This window comes from Enhydra lutris, unplaced genomic scaffold, assembly GCF_002288905.1.
Source record: "Enhydra lutris kenyoni isolate GAN:26980312 unplaced genomic scaffold, ASM228890v2 scaffoldscaffold6, whole genome shotgun sequence".
Lineage (NCBI taxonomy): Eukaryota > Metazoa > Chordata > Mammalia > Carnivora > Mustelidae > Enhydra > Enhydra lutris.
In genome coordinates this window covers 38389269-38407407 of record NW_019154090.1, presented here as the reverse complement: position 1 = coordinate 38407407, position 18139 = coordinate 38389269, and the positions used below count along the sequence as shown (strand labels likewise).

The window sequence follows — 18139 nt, the reverse complement described above, 5'->3', positions numbered from 1 at the left end:
GCCATGGCCAATGGAAAAATAGCAAATATGATGCAAACAGAGGCTGGAAATGTGTTTGTGCATCAGTGTTTGCCCTCTTGCTGTAGAGAACTCATCCAACACTATGGGAAAAGCCGGGGCTGGCTACCTGGAGGGTGAGGGACAGCTGGAGATAGACCCTAGCCAGCCACCTGTCCAGCTGCGGCCCCATTGCTGAGGGAAGCCATCCTAGACCTCCAGCCCCAGTCAGTCCAACCCAGAGCTGAAGAAAAGTCCAGGTAAATTGCAGATTCTTAAGAGAGAACCCATTTGTTCTTTTAAGCCACTAAATTTTGGGGGTGGTTTCTTGAGCAGCAAAAGTTAACTATTAAAAATATACCATAAAATTCTCCCTAAAATATGCTTCCTAGATGACTTATGGACTCTGGAACAATGAAGGGCTTATTATTCCAGTTAGTGGCTTTCTTTATGCTTTTATTTTAAATGCTCAAAAGCCCTTTATTTTCCAAACGTAAGATGTGGTCCCCCCAAATCAGGCACCGAACAGTTCCGTCACCATGCGGCTGGTCGTTTCTGTTAGGCTAGTGACGAAGGGCTAAGCGTACATGTCAGCTCACCACCCTGAAGGCTCCATAGCCGACTGTCTTAGACGCATGTCCCAGGAAAGACCCTCCTCTTGGGGACTCTCTATTTGTTTAATGTGTGCGAAGGACAGAAGGCTTTGAGGGCAGTGTTCCTTTCTGCTCTAATAGAACAAGTCTGTTCTCATTTGCTCACCTGCCAGGGAACATGGCTCAGAGCAGAAAATGAAAGTGAACAGCGGTAATTGCTGAGATAACAACAATGACAGTAAAAAGCAGTCCCTGTGACATCAAAGAGCTCAGTGAGGGAAGAGAACACTCTGCAGTGTACTGGGCTGAGAGCTGGGTTTCAAGCATGTCGTTTGAAATTTTAAGGTAGTGATTAAGTAGTTTGAGCGCACTAGAGACTTTTGGGTCGGTTAGCGTCTGGGCAACTGGGGTGATTTGGTCTTGACTTGGTCCCAGGCAAGCTTCCACTGCTAATCTTAGATGAGAGTGGCTACCAATTACTGAGGGTCTGCTTTAACCAGCTTCTCTGTCTAAACATACTGATTAAGCTCCGATAATAATCCTGTGGGTAGGTGGAAACATCCTTCTTTTATGGATAAGGAAACTGAGGCTCAGAGAGGTTAAGGGTCTTGCCTAACGTCACGCAGCTCAGACCTGGCAGAGCTGGGACGAGAGGTGAGGTCTCTCTGCTCCTGCCATATGCTCCTTTATACCCCGGTACCCCGGCAGCTTTAATTCTGGCCCACATTGGCCTCTCTTTTTTAAGACACCCACTCATGTGGCCATAATTCAACATTACAAAGAAAAAGCCTTGACAAAAATCACTAGGAACTCTATTAACAGAGGCCTCTGACCAGTCAGAGAATTGTAAGGAACAGAGTTCCAAACCCAGGTTACAGTAAGCAATTGCCTATCTGATTTTATTTTGCAGGTTATTCAGAACAGTTTTGGGAATGGTATACCGCTATTTGACAGAAAAATATTTCTCTGGACTCTTCCTTTGTCCTTGATGATACCTTAAGTATCTCTACAGAAGGCGTTTCAAATGGAGCATCCCAAATACAGTCCAAAGCAGAGCCACTGTGTTCCCACAGTCAAAAATAGGTCTAACCAGCTTCTGTCGTGTGTTTTATAACATATTCTAAAGATGCCATTCTTGTCTATTTTTTTTTTCCCACCTGTTTTTTTTTTTGAAGTACTCTTTGGCCACCAACATTTAAATTCTGACTAAAGATGCTACCTTTAAAAATCTGAAATCAACATCCTCCACAAAGACCAGTTCCTGTGCCAGGTTTAGCATGCCTCAGACTAGCCAGCACACCCTTGTAGCGGGTCTGGAACCCCAGGAAGTTTGCGCTTCCGGAACCCCACCTTTCCAGGACTTCTCTCCCTGGATCCTTCCCAGCACCAGACCTAGGGACAAATACTTAGAAATTGTTTAATAGTTTCTCGTTGATTGAAAAAAAGAGTATTGAGCTTTTCTGATGCTACAGAGAATTCTGGAAACCACACGTTCCTTGTGAACCCATCAGAGAAGCAGCCATTCCTTCACTCACAGGGCCCGCTGCTGAGCATTTGCCACACAGAGTCGTGCTACTCAAAGTGTGGTCCGAAGACCAGCAGTACCGGCCTCAGCCACTGCATCAGAAGCTACACTGGAAAAGACCCCCAGGTTATTTGCATTCATGTTAAAGTTTAAGAAGGATTCCTTTAGGGGTATTATAAGGGACAAGATTTTCTTGATAAAGTAGCTGTCCTGGGATCTACTCCAATGATGAGGGAGTTACTAAGAGATACTCCCAAACCATAAAAGATGGGAGTTTCTCCATGGCCCTAAGCTGCTGTCAGATCCAGACGCAAGACCCTCCACAGGGATTCTAGGCCTAGAGAGCTATGGTGAAGGTGGCTGAGGCAGCCACAGTCATGGTCCCAGGAGAACTGAATTCTATCCTCAAGATAGAAATGGACGATGTTCTTCATGTTCATGAATTCACCAGAGTGTATTCTGTAAGGGCTTTAGATGCAAAAGTTGTTTCTAGTTGTGGTCTGCAAACTCTGGTGAGCCTGAGAATCATCAGGGGACGCTGGTTGCAAAAAGAAAGAAACAAACAAAGCAAAGAAAGACCGACTCCAGGTCTCACTCCCGGACATTCTAGTTCCGCAGAAGGATAGCAGCGTCTCTCAAGCTGGGCTTCACGCCTACTTAAGAGCATACTCACAGAGCTCTTAAAACCTGATGCTTGGGCTGCACCCCCCAGAGATCCCAATTTAACTGGACTGAAGAGAACTGGACTGGGCTCTTTAGAGAGAGTGAGGAACAACCAAGACTGAGGACCGTCACTCTGGAATAGTGGGCTCAGGGCACCAGAGCCCCCTGGAAGGCTTGTTCAAACACAGATTTGGGGGATCCAGCCCAGAGTGGTTGGTTCAATAGGCCTGGGGTTGGGGCCTGAAAATTTGCATTCCTATCACAGTCTCAGGCCATGTTGATGCGGCTCATTTGGGGTTCACATCTTGAGGACTATTAGTATAAAGGGAAGGGGCTGAGGCCAGGATTGGTAACTTTTAATTATGTAGTCAGGGGATTCTGATGGGGAGGGTCTGAGCTCTAGTCTTCAAAACCATGTCCCCTGTGTGCTGGGCAAATGATTAAGTCAGAAACTTGTGACACGTCGGCCTGGCACCCAGGGATCCTCTGCGTTTCCCTTGCTTAACACCACAGGACTTTCCTCTCATTTCTGTCTTCCCCGTTAAGCATGCATTTCCATAATCACTGCTGTCCTAAAGGATATGATTATTTTTGTTTCCCAGAGAGGCAGGACAACAAAGTGGTTAAGAGAACAGACTCTGGGCTCAGACTGCCTGAGAGGTCTCAGACTTGCCTCAAGGTCAAGTTGCTTCCCTTCTCTAGGCTTCAGTTTTCCCATCTGTAAAATGGAGTATCTGCCTCAGAGAGCTGATTAAATAAGTTAATATATGTGAGATGCCATGAAGAGGGACTAGTGCTTGGGAAGTGCTTTATAAATGTTGGTAATTATCCCTAGTCCTTTTCTCTTGGAAAATAGGTAAACTCTACTTCTTCTGGAAAAGGGGAGGTTTTACAAGCCTCCTGGCTAGGAGTGTGGGAGTTCTCTTTCTGCTCCCCTAGCATGTGATGTGTATTTCTACCATGGCACTGTTTTCCTTTATCACTCAACTTTTCTCCCTTGTCCATGGACAGGTGAGATCCCCTTTAGGGAAGACCTGTGTCTTTCTAATTTTGGATTCCCAGAGCCTAGCACGGTGCCAGCCATAAGACATGCTCTTAGAAAAAGGTCTCCCTGTTTTGGAAGTTGCTTAGTATTGTCTATTAGCGGCAGAAATGACTTTCCAGCACAGAGCTGGTCTTTTTACTGAGAGATGGAGGTAAGGGGGAGAGTATAATGGTGCGAGACAGGTCATTCCTGTCATATAACTGTTGTTCCTAAGACTGCTGATGGTGAAGCCGCAAGAACACCATCATGATGGAGGCGTATGTATGACCTCAGATATTCTTATAACACAAGGCAGGCTGCCTGATTCCCCATGAAGCCTTGCCAGGTTTCCTTTTCCTTGCACAACCAGGATGTGTTTCCCAGCTTCCTTTGCATCTAGGTGGGGGCTATATGACCAGAGTCATCAACAGAGTCTGAGTGGATATGGTGTGTACCATTTCCAGCCGGAGATGGTTAAGAGCATGTGTGCCTTTTCCAAGCTCCACCTGTCTGTCTCCTTGGCTGCCAACCAGATGTAGAGCATTCAGTGTGTAACTCAGGCCCTGGAAGTTGGTGGAACTCTAAGAGGGAAGGAGCCTGGATCCCTGAATGACGGAGTGGAGCTGAGTTTCCCCCACTCTGTCTCCCATCCCAAGTGAAAAACAGTTTTTATTATTTAAGTCACTGAATTTGTAAGGTGCTTGTTACCTTCCCTCCCCTCCTCTAAAAACTTGGGAAACTAGAAATCCCAACTTGGCATCTTGAAATTTATTGTCTTGAAGCCTTCCATTGACAGCCCATGAAGCACACGTTCCTGTGGGTTCCCAATGGCTGCTCTACTGCCAATGTCAAATGTAACATGGCTGCCTGCTCAAAAGAAGCAGCTGGACACCTATCTTTGGACTAAATTGATTTTCAGTATGAATTTTTACACTAAAATACACCAGGAAGTGGATTTGGTGATTTCCTCATTTTTAGAAATAAAACTAAAACTTGGGGGTGGGGGAGGCAGAACCTCAAAGATCTCTAACTAAAAAAAAAAAAAAAAAATTCTCTCCTAGGATAATTGATATGATTTTAAAATTATAGTCTTTCCAGAAAAATGTGGCTGCTGGTGCCTTCTTGGGGCTTCTGTGGAACAAAGACTTTATGAGGTATGCCTCATAGAAGACCCAAAACCACATACTGTAAACTGGGTTTTGCTTGGCTCCATGTCCATTAGGTCTCAACATCCTCATTTATTCTCCCCACCAATTTTATATCACTGGGTGGTAAACTCACCATATTCTGGCTGCTCTTTGGTTTCAAAAGTCCGGTGGCCTGGGGCTGGATGGTCCCACCCCCTGGGGGGGTTGAGGAAGTTGCTGTCATCTGAGGTACTCTCGTACTTATAGTCTTGGTCCCCGCTGTTGGCCCTCGTCAAGGACAAGGACCTCTGCCACCAGGCCCTCCAGTCGGGGGATGGGACTGACCAGCTGGGCTTATTCTCTGGATGCTGATCTTTATCTGCTTCAGAGTCAGGACCGTCCACCACCTCTATGGTGACCTGAAGAATTCAGAACAGGCCAGAGTCAATGAGGAGTCTGTAGCCTCCAAACTAGGTACCCTCGGAAGAAAGTCTAGGAGAGCAGAGGGAAATGATGGATGCATCTCTCATGGAGGAATGCTGAGACTACATGGTGATACAGGATGGAAAACACCCAGAGATGGCACAATGGGCCCCATGACCAAATAGGACTGATGTACATGGGCCTCAGGCTGGAAGGATACTGGGGTTCCTGATTTACCGATGACTACGTAGCTGGGAAGTCTTTAATTCAAGCAGTAAACATGTACTATATGTGTCCCTGAAGTAACACAAGAGTAATTATAATAAAACCAAACACTTATTGAGCACTAAGTCTGTACCAGGCATTGTTGTAAATGGTCTACATATATTAACTTATTTAATCCTCATAACAACTGTATAAAGTTGGTACTGTTAATTGGCCCCTATGGTTGACTATCTGCAAAGATGGCCCCAGTAATTCATCCCATCCTTGCAGGTGTGTGCTACATCTCCCATTAAGAAGGGATTTCCTCTCTTTCATTCTGGCCTGGTCTTGTGACTTACTTTGTGCAGTAGAATATGGTAGGAGTGACACCATGACAAGTCTTATGAGGTCTTACAGCTTCCATTCTCATTCTCTCGGAATGTTCCTACCACTAGAGGTAAGGAAACCTTACACATAGAGACCAGGTGAAGAGAGAGGCCACCTGGTGGAGAACTGAGGTACCTCAGGTAAGTGGCCAGCTCCAGGGCCCCAGTCATGTGAGCTGGGACCACCTTGGATGCTTTAGCCCAGCTGGGTTACCAAAGCGAATACCATGTGGACCAGAGACCAGCTCTACTGGTGGAGCCCTGTTCAAATTCCTAACCTCCACAACTGTGAACAATCCAATGGTCATGGCTTCAAGCTGTTAAGTTTTGGTAGCTAGGCAGCAACAGGTTAGCTTTTCACAGAGAAGTGAACAATCTGCTTAAGGTCACACAGCTGGTAAGTGGCAGATGTGGATAGTCTAGCCCCAGAGCCCATGTTCTTAACAACTCTGCCACACGGCCTCTCAAAAAGTCACAGAAATACCATCCCCTCATGCAAGCAAGGGCCATGAAGGCCACTAGGGGCTGATGGGGGCTGGCTGTCACCACATGTGTGGAGGTGTGAGCACAAGGTCCTCAAGGTCCACAGCTGTGACTTTCACTCATCCCATATCCGGACCCTGTGAGCAGGCTCCTCAACCGACCCTCAGGGTCAGAACAGAGAATTCCAAAGCCAAGGATAGAACTTGTTCTCGGATTTACAGAGCCTCGTTTTGAAGTCATGGGGCTGGAAGAATGCAGTTTCTTGGCTCTGAGAGACAATCAACGTTGAGAAACTTGTTTAAAAAATTTAATAAGAGACTCACTGGGTTCCTTTGGACATCACATAGTCCTTGCAACACCCCCTGGATGAGCTGTGTGCAAATGAATCAGAAACACGTGCTCTGAGTCATCAGCGCAAGCTGTACTGGGCAGATGCATTTCCAGTTTCGCCCTAAGCCGACATCTGAGAGAGTTGCTAGGATGCTCCGCCAAGTTGCACCAGGCTGTGCCCATCCCTGAGACCAACAGCCCCTTCCTTGTGGGCTAGGAATAGGGAGACTGGAATTCTCCTTGCTTTGACCTTCCAAGGAAGTTGCTGGGCCAATGCTGGACCTGGGCTGTGGCATTGTGTGGTCCATATGCAAGGTCAAGAGTACTGCCATCCTTCCCAGAGAGTCCTCGGGCTGCAGCCAGCCATGTGAATCTTTTTTCTGGTGTGGGATGCCTAGAAGGGCATCCCTGGCTTTATTCCCCACCACCACAATTCTCCCCTCCTGTAAGCATCCCTTGCGTATTTATAAATAATCACGGACCTTTTAGTAATCTTTCAAAAAGGAGAAAAAGGAATCATTGGTCTTGATTCACTGCCATTTGTTGGAATGGCTGGTTGCTGGAGAGTGCCTGGGACCCACACGCAGCTCTGGAGGGACAAGTGCTGCAGGAGTGCGCAGCTGGGTGGTGACAGGGCAATACTGAGCCTTTGGAGACATAATCTTTCTCCTCCGCAATCCGGTCTTCCTCTGCCTACAGACAGAACAACTGAGCGGCAGCAATAAGGCTATTAAGGGTCTCGGAGGAGAGACGCTGCCAAAAGCCAGGCAAGCCAGCAATTATGGTAATGAAATCAGTCTCTGGGTAGAAGATAAGGGGAACATGCCCAGCAGTTTTGGTATTCCATTTGTATTCAGACTGGAGTCAAAGGGATTGCCTAAGCAAGACGTGCCCTACAATTTCTCCAAGCCGGGAATAAAAACAATTTCATGTTTTAAGCTATTACCGTCAATACGATTTCTTTTTCCAAAACCGTTGCCCGGATCCAAACAAAATAGACTTGTTGCCTGGCCAGGCAAGGAGTAGCAAAATACGAATTTACTCCAAAAACTATATCGATGACTAAATCTCAACAGCTTAGAGGGTTTTTTTTTTCCCCCTTTAATTTCTGGCCACTGCCCCAATTGAATTAAACACAAAACAAAACAAAACCCGCCAAAAACAAAAAAACACACAAACCTTAGAATCCACCCTTCCCTACAATTCATAATGTGGAAATCTTATACTGATATCAAAAGAAGAACTCTAATCCTGAACCTGAAGTTTTATAGGCATCCAATTAAAGAAACTTAATGAGCACGATCAGTGGCTTCTCGGAGGGTGGGGATTAGTTTTATATGTCCTGTTGCTCTCATTCTGTTTACATGTTCGTTAGCATCAAAGAATGTGTTGATAAAGATGCCTTAAACAATAATCAATGTGATGAGCTGAAGGTGTGGGAGTGAATACAGCAGATTTCCAAGCCGATAAAGATGCTAGACTTTACCATCTTTTCTCTTCCTTCATACACATAACTAAGGTGTCTTAGCATATTTATTTCTTCTGGACTTTTCCATACCATGGATCAAGACAGCACAAGCAAGAGAATGCTTTCAAAAGACCCAAGTCCAACTTCTGGCAGGATCTTGTCAGTGCCAAAAAAAAAAAAAGAGAGAGAAAGAGAGAGAGCGTCCAAAATAGGTGCCAATTTGGGGAATTCTGTCCAAAATTGGGAAATGAAGATAAGATCCTACGAAGTGTTACTAGCTTCCTTCCTTCTCTTGATAGTTAAGACATTTCTTAGAAACAAACTCCTTACACTTAATCTGAAAAGTCTACCAGTTAATCAACTAATAACTCTGAAAAAAACAGAAGTCTTGACCTTCTCAGCTCAGGAGAATCTTCTAGAATCTTTTAGCTTGGTCCTCTAAGCCTTGAAAGCTATGGTGACTAGGTAGGCATGGGTCAGTATTTCCCAGACAGGAACGTGAGCCCTAAGGTGAAGTGATTTCCTCAGGAGCACAGAGCACCCAGGGACAAGAAAACAACCTCCAGTGAAAGGCCAAGATTACCCTCCCCCCTCCTTCCTTGACAATTGCTGCAGAAAGATAATCCCCTTCTCTCAGACTCACTGATGCCCCAGAAACTACTATGGCAACCCAGTTGATGGAGGTTAGTGCTCTGGGACTCGCAGCGTGCTGGCCCAGAAATTCTTACTTGTTCTCCACAAGTTATATTTGAAATTTAGGCACAGAAACCGGTGTGGAGAATTTATGTTCCTGAGGTGAAGAGAGCAAGGAAGGCACAGAGCCGTCCCAACACAAGTTCTTGGGATTCCCCATTATTTTATACACGTTTCCTCTGTCATTTCAATCCATGGTCATCACCAACCTGCACCTACTTGTTTGGGGAAGCTTCCCATATACCTGTCCCTCTTGCTAGGGGTTTCACATGGACGCTCTTGCTTCATCCTCACTACAACCCCCGCTTCTGTGCAGTATTGTAGGATAGAGGTACTCATGTATAGTATTACCATCCCCATTTTACAGACAAGGAAACTGAGGCATAGAGAGGTCCAGTAACCTGCAGGAAGCTGTTTATCATGGCCAAGCCCTCGGGGCACTTGATCCCAAGCACAGGTCAGTGGGCTCTGTTGTTCGTATTCTGGACAATACACCCCCATAAGAATCTCCACCATACAGGCTTGTCCTCAGAGGTGTGTGGGGTCATGTTTTGGGCACAGACTCCCTGGTTCTTGGTTGGTCAAAGTTGCCATTCTGAAAGTATTTTAGAGAGAAAGGAGGAAGGGGATAAAAAGTACAAGCCCATATATTTGTAGCCCAGGGGCCAACCCATCTGATTGTATCTTGTGGCCCTCCAGAGGCTGGCGGCCGTGTAAATAAGTCTGCGCAAGGGGGAAAAAAAGACCTCTAGATGACTATTTTAAATCTCCCTCAGTGGGAAAAGAAGAAATCAGTATATTGGTTGAAATGAATCCTGATCTCAGCTCGATCCAGGAAAGAAATAATTGGTTGTGAACAGCTACTGTGGTAACGAATGGATGGAGAAAGCCTAATAATGAGTTTATTTTAGAGACTTTTGTTTTTGTTATCTGACCATCAGCTGCAGACTGAACACCCAGCCAACAAGTCTCAAGTTCGAGTCTAACTTTTCCTGGGAGAATTTCCTTTCTTTCCTGAATGACTGATTTATTTATTTTTAACAAATTCCGACTTCTACTATTGTTTCAAATTTAATACGGAGATTGGGTTCGGGAGTTCGAGGCTGTTTCTTTCTAATTTGTGCCTTGTTGTCTTTTCCCCACTCACTTCCACGGCCCTAAGCCGGTCCTGCCTGGCTTAGAGGGGAGGGGGGTTTAAAAAAGTCCCCCAAACCTGGGCTTTTTAAAGGACTTCCCTTCCCCAAAGTTAAGAGGTCTAAGAGGGAGGTGACCCCTTGCGCGGGCTTGGCAATGTCACTTTGGAAAGGTGTGGGTTATTTGGCGGGAGGGACAGCAGACCCCAGACCCAGAGCGTGGGAAACTCTTTCAGACACTGAAGGGGATGGGGTGGGGTGTTCAGAGAGAAGGTATTAAATTCCTGTTCAGCTCCCCAGCTTCAGTGAAGGACAGCTAGGTGGGGGCAAGGGGCAGGTTGCCAGGGGAGGGGGGAGACAAGGCCAGGGGCCCTGGCAGCGGAAGCCCCGTCACCTGTCTTCGCTCTGCTCCCCAGGGAGAGAAAAAGCTTTGACGACCCTGGGGGATCACGAGCTGTCTGCTTGGCTGAACCGCCCCGTGTCAAACCAGTGCATTTCAACAAAAGAGCAGTGCTGTAAGGAAGGGGTAGGGGCTGCCAAAACAGAACCCATCACCCCCTTTTAGAAAGCACCTCATCTTTTAAAGGACCACCAGGGAACTGGTTTACTCAAGTGCAGTGGTGCATGGGGCTGTGGCGGCCAGCGCTGTGTGTGTGTGTGTGTGTGTGTGTGTGTGTGTGTGTGTGAGCGTGTATGTGAGTGTGTGTGCTTGTGTACGCACACTCACACACACTCACACTCTGGCCTAGGCTGTGGCTCTCAGGGAGAGCAGCTGCTTCCTTCTTTCTCTGAACATCTTTCCAAGTGACCTTTGTGGTCTTGCAGAAAGAGAAGGCCAGAAACACAGCTCAATTTTCTTTTCTTTAGGGCCAACAGGTCATCAGATCAATAACACTCAGTCAGCTCCTGCCCCTCTCAATGGCCTGCAGGAGGCTAAACAGCCATGGGGATTGTGCAGAGCAGGAGAGGAGTGGCTTGTCTAGACAGTGGGCAGAAAGGTGGTCGTACCTTAGACTTCATGGACTTTGCACAATATTCTGATATTTGCAGCTATGGGGAAACCTATACTCTTGGGAGCTATGGGGATCTTTGCTGTCCAAAGGCCAACTCAGGAAAGGAACGAGGACATCCAGGAGCGCCCCTGTTCTCTTCCTGCCCTGTGCTCCAAGGTCTCCCTTTCTGAACCTGTACCTGAAGGCGAACTTTTCGTTCCCGGGCTGGGAGGGTGAGGTGGGATGGTGGTTAGACGGAGTGAGAACAAAGCACTGACTGTTACTTTGCCCCTGTTGTAAGTCTATGTAAACATGTCTCAGAGGGGACACGGTAAAGAATTTCCACCTGTACCATCTCCGCAGTCATGCCTTACTGACAGTGCACAGGGAAGCTGCCTTCGATAAAAGTCCAAGAATGTTTGCCAGACTCTCGTGTGGGACCTTCTCATAACTCACCTCCATTTATTTTCTGCCCTTTTGGCTCATTCTAGTTCTCTCCATACCCACTAACTCCAATAGCCCTTTGCCCTCAGGAAGCCAGGTGAAACTGTTCCAGAGCATTCTTTACTTCCCATCCAGCTAAACCATACAGATGAGGATGATTTAAAATGACCTGTAACCCCCGGTGCTCTACTGACCTCATGCACAGATTGATCCATTGTGTGGGCTGTAGAAGGCTTAGCACTTTATGGGTGCCCTGCCCTTTTTGGGAAAGGAATCTGGGTTTCTTAGGTCTGAGGATCTCAACCACTGTTCTTCTCTGACATTTAGGTCTATGTTTTAAAAAGGCCCAAGTGAGGTCTGGGGATTCCTAGGCTCACGGAATTATCTGCGAGAGGCAGGGGATTCTGAGAAATTCTGTTCCAAATTTGGTTCTTAGGTAGAGCCCCATGTACTTAGTAACTTTCCAATGAGAGGACACTCCCTGCAACCTTCAGTTCCCCTGCATCCAGGCATTTTCTTGTAACTTCACATAAGAAATTCCTTTTTTTTTTTTTAAAGGTTGTATCTATTTATTTGACAGTGAGAGAGAGAGAACACAAGCAAGGGGAGCAATAGGCAGAAGGAGAGGGAGAGGGAGAAGCAGGCTCCCCACAGAGCAAAGAGCCTCACGTGGGACTCGATCCCAAGATCCTGGGATCATGACCTGAGCTGAAGGCAGATGCTTGACTAAGCCACCCAGGAGTCCCTACATTCTTAAATCTACTACTTTAATAGCTCAATACTCAGCATTAAATCCCACAGTGACATTTCCCACCTGTGGGGGAAAAACGTGAGCCACAGCAAGCCTAAAATTGCTTTGGACATGGCCTAAGCTCCCTTGGAGTGAAGGTGGCCTGGTCCCGAAATCATAAAATCTATAAAGAAGGGGAAAAAAAATCACTTCCTGCAGGTAAAGGCCCAATGGGGAGCACTGTCGAGTAACAGTAAGGAGAGGTCTGCACCTCTTTTTGCCAGTCCACACCTCCCCCAAGTGGATCCTTTGTTCTTTAGCAGAGAGCCATGTAACCACTTCCTAGAGAGAGAACAGTGAAGTGAAAGGCCTGTTTTTCCAATTAATCAATTAGAACAATGCAAGACTCCCTGGAAATGTTAACAGGTGCCTGCAGTGATTTCTGCGCAAGGGTCGTCAAAAAGTGACCTCTGAAACATTTTTCATATCTAGACCCTTACCAGTATCCTGTTCTATTTCTTCCTGTCTATTCAAACCTGTTCACAATGGAACAGAGCATTTTCCCCTCCTCTGTCTCCATGTTCCCTTTGGGACTGTCTTGGGTGGTAGCCGGGACCTCCACACCTATGTCATTTCCTGGATAGAGAAGGTCTTACATTTCTTACTTTCTCATAACCCTAACACAGCATTTTATACACAGTAGGGGCTGGTCAACATTCTAACTGGGGCGTATTCTCAGTGACATTTGTTAGCCACTATGACACTGGCGTGATGAGCAGAACTCTGACCAAGGAAATCTGATCTGGAAGGTGTCATGCAGAGAACGTTAGTCTGGAGAGAGGGAGAGTTAACTTAATTAAGGATCAACTGCTCTGAGGTCAGGTTCAGGAACTTTTGGCCTTGTAAGCTAATTGGAATTTGAAGCAGAGAGGAAGAATAAGAAAATGCTGCCCTTCCCCAAATGCAAAGAATGGAGAAACAAGTTCAAGGTGGACAGGAGCTACAATAGAGATGAGATTGCCTTGTTGACTAGTCCCCTTCCTTGGCTATCATGGGCATCTCTGGGAAGACACAGAGGGAAGTACAAGCAAAATTCAAAATCAGGAGTTTGTCTGTGAAACATGGATTGGTAGGGTGAGTGTTCTCAGGATCCCAGGAGCCTAGATTTGAGCTTCAACCACCATTTACTAGCCGTGTAACCTTGGGCAAACCAAATAGGAACTTCTTAAGTACCTGCTGCTTTACTGATTATGGAAAAAGGATGTGGGCTTCATCTCCTTCAGAGGGTGTTTGGAGTCAAACCAGATCAACATTTGCTTTGTAAAGCATGTCTATTTCAGCATAGAGGAGGGTTGTTATTTTTAATCCCAGGTACCCTTTCCCCTAACCACCTATTTCCTTCAGCTTCATCCCAGCCCATCTTAGTGGTACAGACTCATGTCTCCCCTAGCTACTTCTGTTCTCACCTCCCTTCCTCTCACCCAACTTTTTGAATCAGACCTTTACATTTTAGAGCAACTGAAGTGTTGTCACCTCCTGAAGGAGTTGCTGGTGTCCAGGGCAAGCTAAGAGGGATTTGAGAGTGTGCCTTCCCCAGTACCTTTGAAATCACACTGTGCTTTGCTGAGTGAGCTTCCATGTTAAATTGGCCCTTTTCTACAGCTACCCTATTTGTTAATTTCAGGGCATATAATTTTGTTTTGTTTGGGCATTTCAACATCTCTGAGAGCAGGATGTATTGCAATCATTGCTGTGTCATACTTGAATTATCAGTGTTTTCTTTCTTTAGTCGTGCATCAAATAATGGTGCATCTCCCAATGAAGGCTGTCACACAGATGTAATAAAACACTGGTCCTACAGAGATAATCTGATTGTCAACCAGATTCATAAAGGGTTAAGAATAAAAGTGCGGTAAGGCAGTGGTTGCTTTGGCATCAGATCAGGACACAAAGAGATAGGTTGTTTCTTTTTCTTCCACCTTTCAACTCTCAAGCATTACCTGGATATTTGGATTCTGCCCATTGATGTCAGCTTTGGAAAGATCTGGAAAGTTTGGGAGATCAAGGAGAAAGGATCTGGGGCCATCTCTTTGCAGTGAAGGGTGCCCAGGCTCTTGCCGGAATCGCTGTCTGGGGAAGGGTTGGTGTGCAGCCTGGTGGTCCAGATGTTCCCCGGCTGCTTCTTTGGAGAAGGGAAAGCTCGTTTCTGATGCAGAGTCACTTTCCATGTGGAGGTTATTCTAAAACAAATAAACAAGCAAAGGAACAAATAAATAGGAGGCACGTGATTTGAGAATACCCCCTCCCTTAACAGTCCATTAAATTCAAGAGCAAAGACAATGCTAGTGGCTGGAATTAAACCAGGATGGTATTCCCAATTCATCTTTACTTCCCTTGGTTTAATTACTCCATCTTCAAAAAGCCAAACCATGAGGGAACTTTTCCCAGCCTGCTGCTCTGGAATTTTCTGAGAGCTAAAGTGTTATGGGATATTTATTAAACATTGAAGCACATCAGCACAAAAGTGCTAATTTGAAGGAGAATGGGTATTCATTCAGAACTGGAATCAGAGGATGATTTCCTTCTCATAGCTTCAACTAATTAATCACTCTGGCATTAGTTACAGCCCCCATGTCCAGAGTTTGTTTCTGTGGTGCAGGTCATGGAACAAAAGATCTGACCAAACTGGATAAAATGTTTGAGCCAAATCATTGACTATAACCATCCATCCATCCATCCATCCATCCATCCATCCATCCATCCATCCATCTATCGGGTCAACAAGTGTCAACCACATTCTAGGCATAGGAGATAGAGCCACGGACAAGACCTGGGCCCTATTCTCTTAATATTTACAACTAATTGAGGAAACAAAATAATAAATATGACAAAATCAGATCAGAAATTGGTGACCAGTAAGAAGAAAGAACATGATGGAGAATGGCCAGGGACAACCTTAGACAGGTTGCTGGGAAAACCTCTTTGGGAAGGCAAGACCTGAACACCTGCTGCAACCTGGGGAGGAACATTTTCACAGAAGAAACAGCAAGTAAGACAGTCCTGAGCTGGGGATGAACATGGTCCCTTCGTGGGATGGAAAGAAGGCCAGTGAGACCGGTATGGAGTGAAGGAGGGAAGATAGTATATGATGAAGGAAAAGACGGGGATAGCCAAAGAAAGAGTGACATGAAGGCATTTTGAAATTTAATGCCTTTATTCTGAAAAGAAAAATTCAAGTCTGTTGTTTTTCCCAGCTAGTAAAAAATGTCTCTACTTAGTTGTCATTTGGGGAAAATTTTTGTAGTGATTGAAGAGTGTAGAAGTTGCTGGACTTCTTTCCCAAACCAGCCCTTCTCCTCCTCTTGTTCTCCCTGGACCTCTCTTTGGAGGTTTCCTCCATCTCTTCAGGGATGGCATTTTCATGTTTACTGGTGGAGGGAGATGTAGAGATAGAATTTCACCAGCGTTTGGGTCAGTGGTTAATGCTCTTGTTATTCTTGGGCATGTTTTGGGGTTTTGGAGTGTATATTCTAGCACACTGTCTCCACATGCACTCCCTGCCCCCACCGCGGTGCCTTTGACCCAGCCAAAGGGTTACATCTAGTATCAAAACACTCCTGACTCCAAGTACCAAAGGTCAAGAACGGCCAGAGAATGAAACATGTAGCAGATAAATATCTTCTTAGTTAACCTGAAGGCATGGATCTTTCCTATATCCTTTAAACAGAAATGCTGAGGAATAAAAGTGCTGGTGCAGAGACCACCTCGGTGAAGATGCCAAGAGGGCAAGGGACCACCAGTCACCACACCAACCCTTCCTCAGACAGCGATTCCGGCAAGAGGCTGGGGCACCCTTCCCGGCAAGTGCAAGACAGAGATAGCCTGTCTGCTCTCTCCTCTTTAAAACACGCAGTTAGAGAGTTACACAGCGGGGAGAAGCTGAATGTTCGTCATCGTGTTTTTGCTTGCCCTCGGCTTTTGCTAAAGAAATGTGGCCAAGGGCAGTGCCTTTGTTCACCTTTCCAGCCACCTCTCTGCCATGGTTTTTGTCTCCTGGCACATCCTCGTAAAGGGAGTTGCCCTGGCATTCCCTGGGCATTGCTCAACGCAATGAGGGCCAAATGTATTATGCCGAGACTGAGCCCAGCACATGGAGAGAGGAGGTGGGGAGGGGAGGAGAGCAGGGGAAGGAGAGAGAGAGAGAAAGGAACATGCTAAATCTTCTCTCAACATAAGAATTCTGTCTATCATAGTCCAGGGGGAGAGAACTGAAGGCAATTGTTCCCTTCTTCTTCTTGCTGGATCCCCAACCCTAAAACATCTCCAGCAGCATTAGTGAGCATAGTTGGATTCTCATGGAGAATTTCTTGCAGAGAATTTGTGAGTGCAACTCTCAGAAGGGGACCAAGGCTTGCTTGCCAATTGCTTCAGGGATTTCCTGCAAATCCAACCCTAACTTTGTTGTAGTAACTGGGACACAATGCTTAACTGGGTTAAAAATGGAGCTCTCCTTCCTTTACCTGTGGTGACATAAACTTTCTACTCTTAAAACTCACATTTTAGGAGAAGAGATAAAAAATGTTATTTGGCATTTTGTTTAGATGGCTGAAAAAACAAAGACAATCTGATTGGTTTCTTGGTCTGACTCTGGAATTTCTCAGTAGGAGATTGACCACCACGGAGTGGTCCTGGCTTAGCCATGAACTAAGAAAACCCATTAAACTTTCTGTGGCTCAACAATCCTCCATGTAAAACAGCAGATAATAAGGAGAGTCCCATGTTGTCCCAGCAGGATGGTCAAGACAACTCAGTTGGGTTGTCTCTACACATGAAAAAAAAAAGAGAGAAGTGTAGAGTTAGGGCAATCGGCTGGTCAGCTCAGGCCACAAGCTGCTCTGCCGGGAATAGACTGGGGCTAAAGTATGTTTTGGCTTGAGTTCTGCACACAATTGTGGCATTTCTCCATTTTTTCCCAATCCCCCCCCCACCCATGTCCCAAACAAGCTTTGGGTTCATAAAGCATTTGGAAGATGGGAAGTAATAAAGAAACACTAATCACAATCTCTGAATATCTGAATTCCTCTTGCATCTTTATCAAAACATATTTAACTGGAAACCTTGGCTCCCTGCAGTGGCATGCCCCAAATTTCCAGAAACTAGACACCCTAGGATAGGGGAAGGATGTCTTACAACGTCTCATATAAAATGAAACTCCACTTTATTCAACAAATAACAAGATCTGGGAGTAGCCATTATTTTGAAATCTCGATTTTATATCTGGGGTGATAGGCAGCAGAAAGGCAGGAGTAAGCCTTTTCTTCATCTTTCCCTCAGAACACATGGCTCGTCTTCCTTGCAGAGAACCCCCCCCCCACCCCAGGTCTTGGTTGATGGCCATCCCTCCATCTAGATCAACGAGTTCACCCGCCGAGTGTCCTATTTAAGTTATGCTACCAGAGTGAAGATTCTCAGGAAGGGTGGGTCGCAAAACGAAGATCTCCCAATAGTTTGCGTTTTATTCAGAAAAGCAAATGCCCCTTCTGGAAGGCACTCTTTTGGGAAAGTCCAGGAGCTGAAGACGGGAAACCTCACCATATTTTCTGAGGTGCTGCACAATTCATTTTGTCTCAATTCACATGAATTGAGGAGGTCGGTTTAGCTTGAGAAAACATTTCTTCACCCACAATGTGTGTTTGAGCGGATCTTCAACCAGTGCTGCAGCTCCGGCCGCACTGTTCTCTCTGGAGTTGGGATTACCAATAAAAAGAGGAGCCGAAGCACTAACACTTGTACGGTTTACATACACGCTCTGCTCAACAGCTGAGGCAGGCATCTACAGTGGCCGAATTACAGAGCTACTGCTTGACACTCCCCATCCTTGTGAGTAAAGCCTGTCCCGTCCCTCTGTTATTTTACTACTATTT

The 18139-nt window shown here is 45.9% G+C and overlaps 1 protein-coding gene across 1 annotated transcript in view; it reads right to left on the bottom strand.

Annotated features, from left to right (window-relative positions):
* LOC111141832 (isthmin 1) overlaps positions 1-18139 on the bottom strand; it is a 73481-nt gene that overhangs the window by 12306 nt on the left and 43036 nt on the right. Inside the window, exons 2-3 of the mRNA XM_022494664.1 lie at positions 14216-14455; positions 5084-5348 (exon numbers count right to left, since the gene is read on the bottom strand). Coding sequence (XP_022350372.1) covers positions 5084-5348; positions 14216-14455 — 505 coding nt within the window. The remainder of the gene's footprint in view (positions 1-5083; positions 5349-14215; positions 14456-18139) is intronic.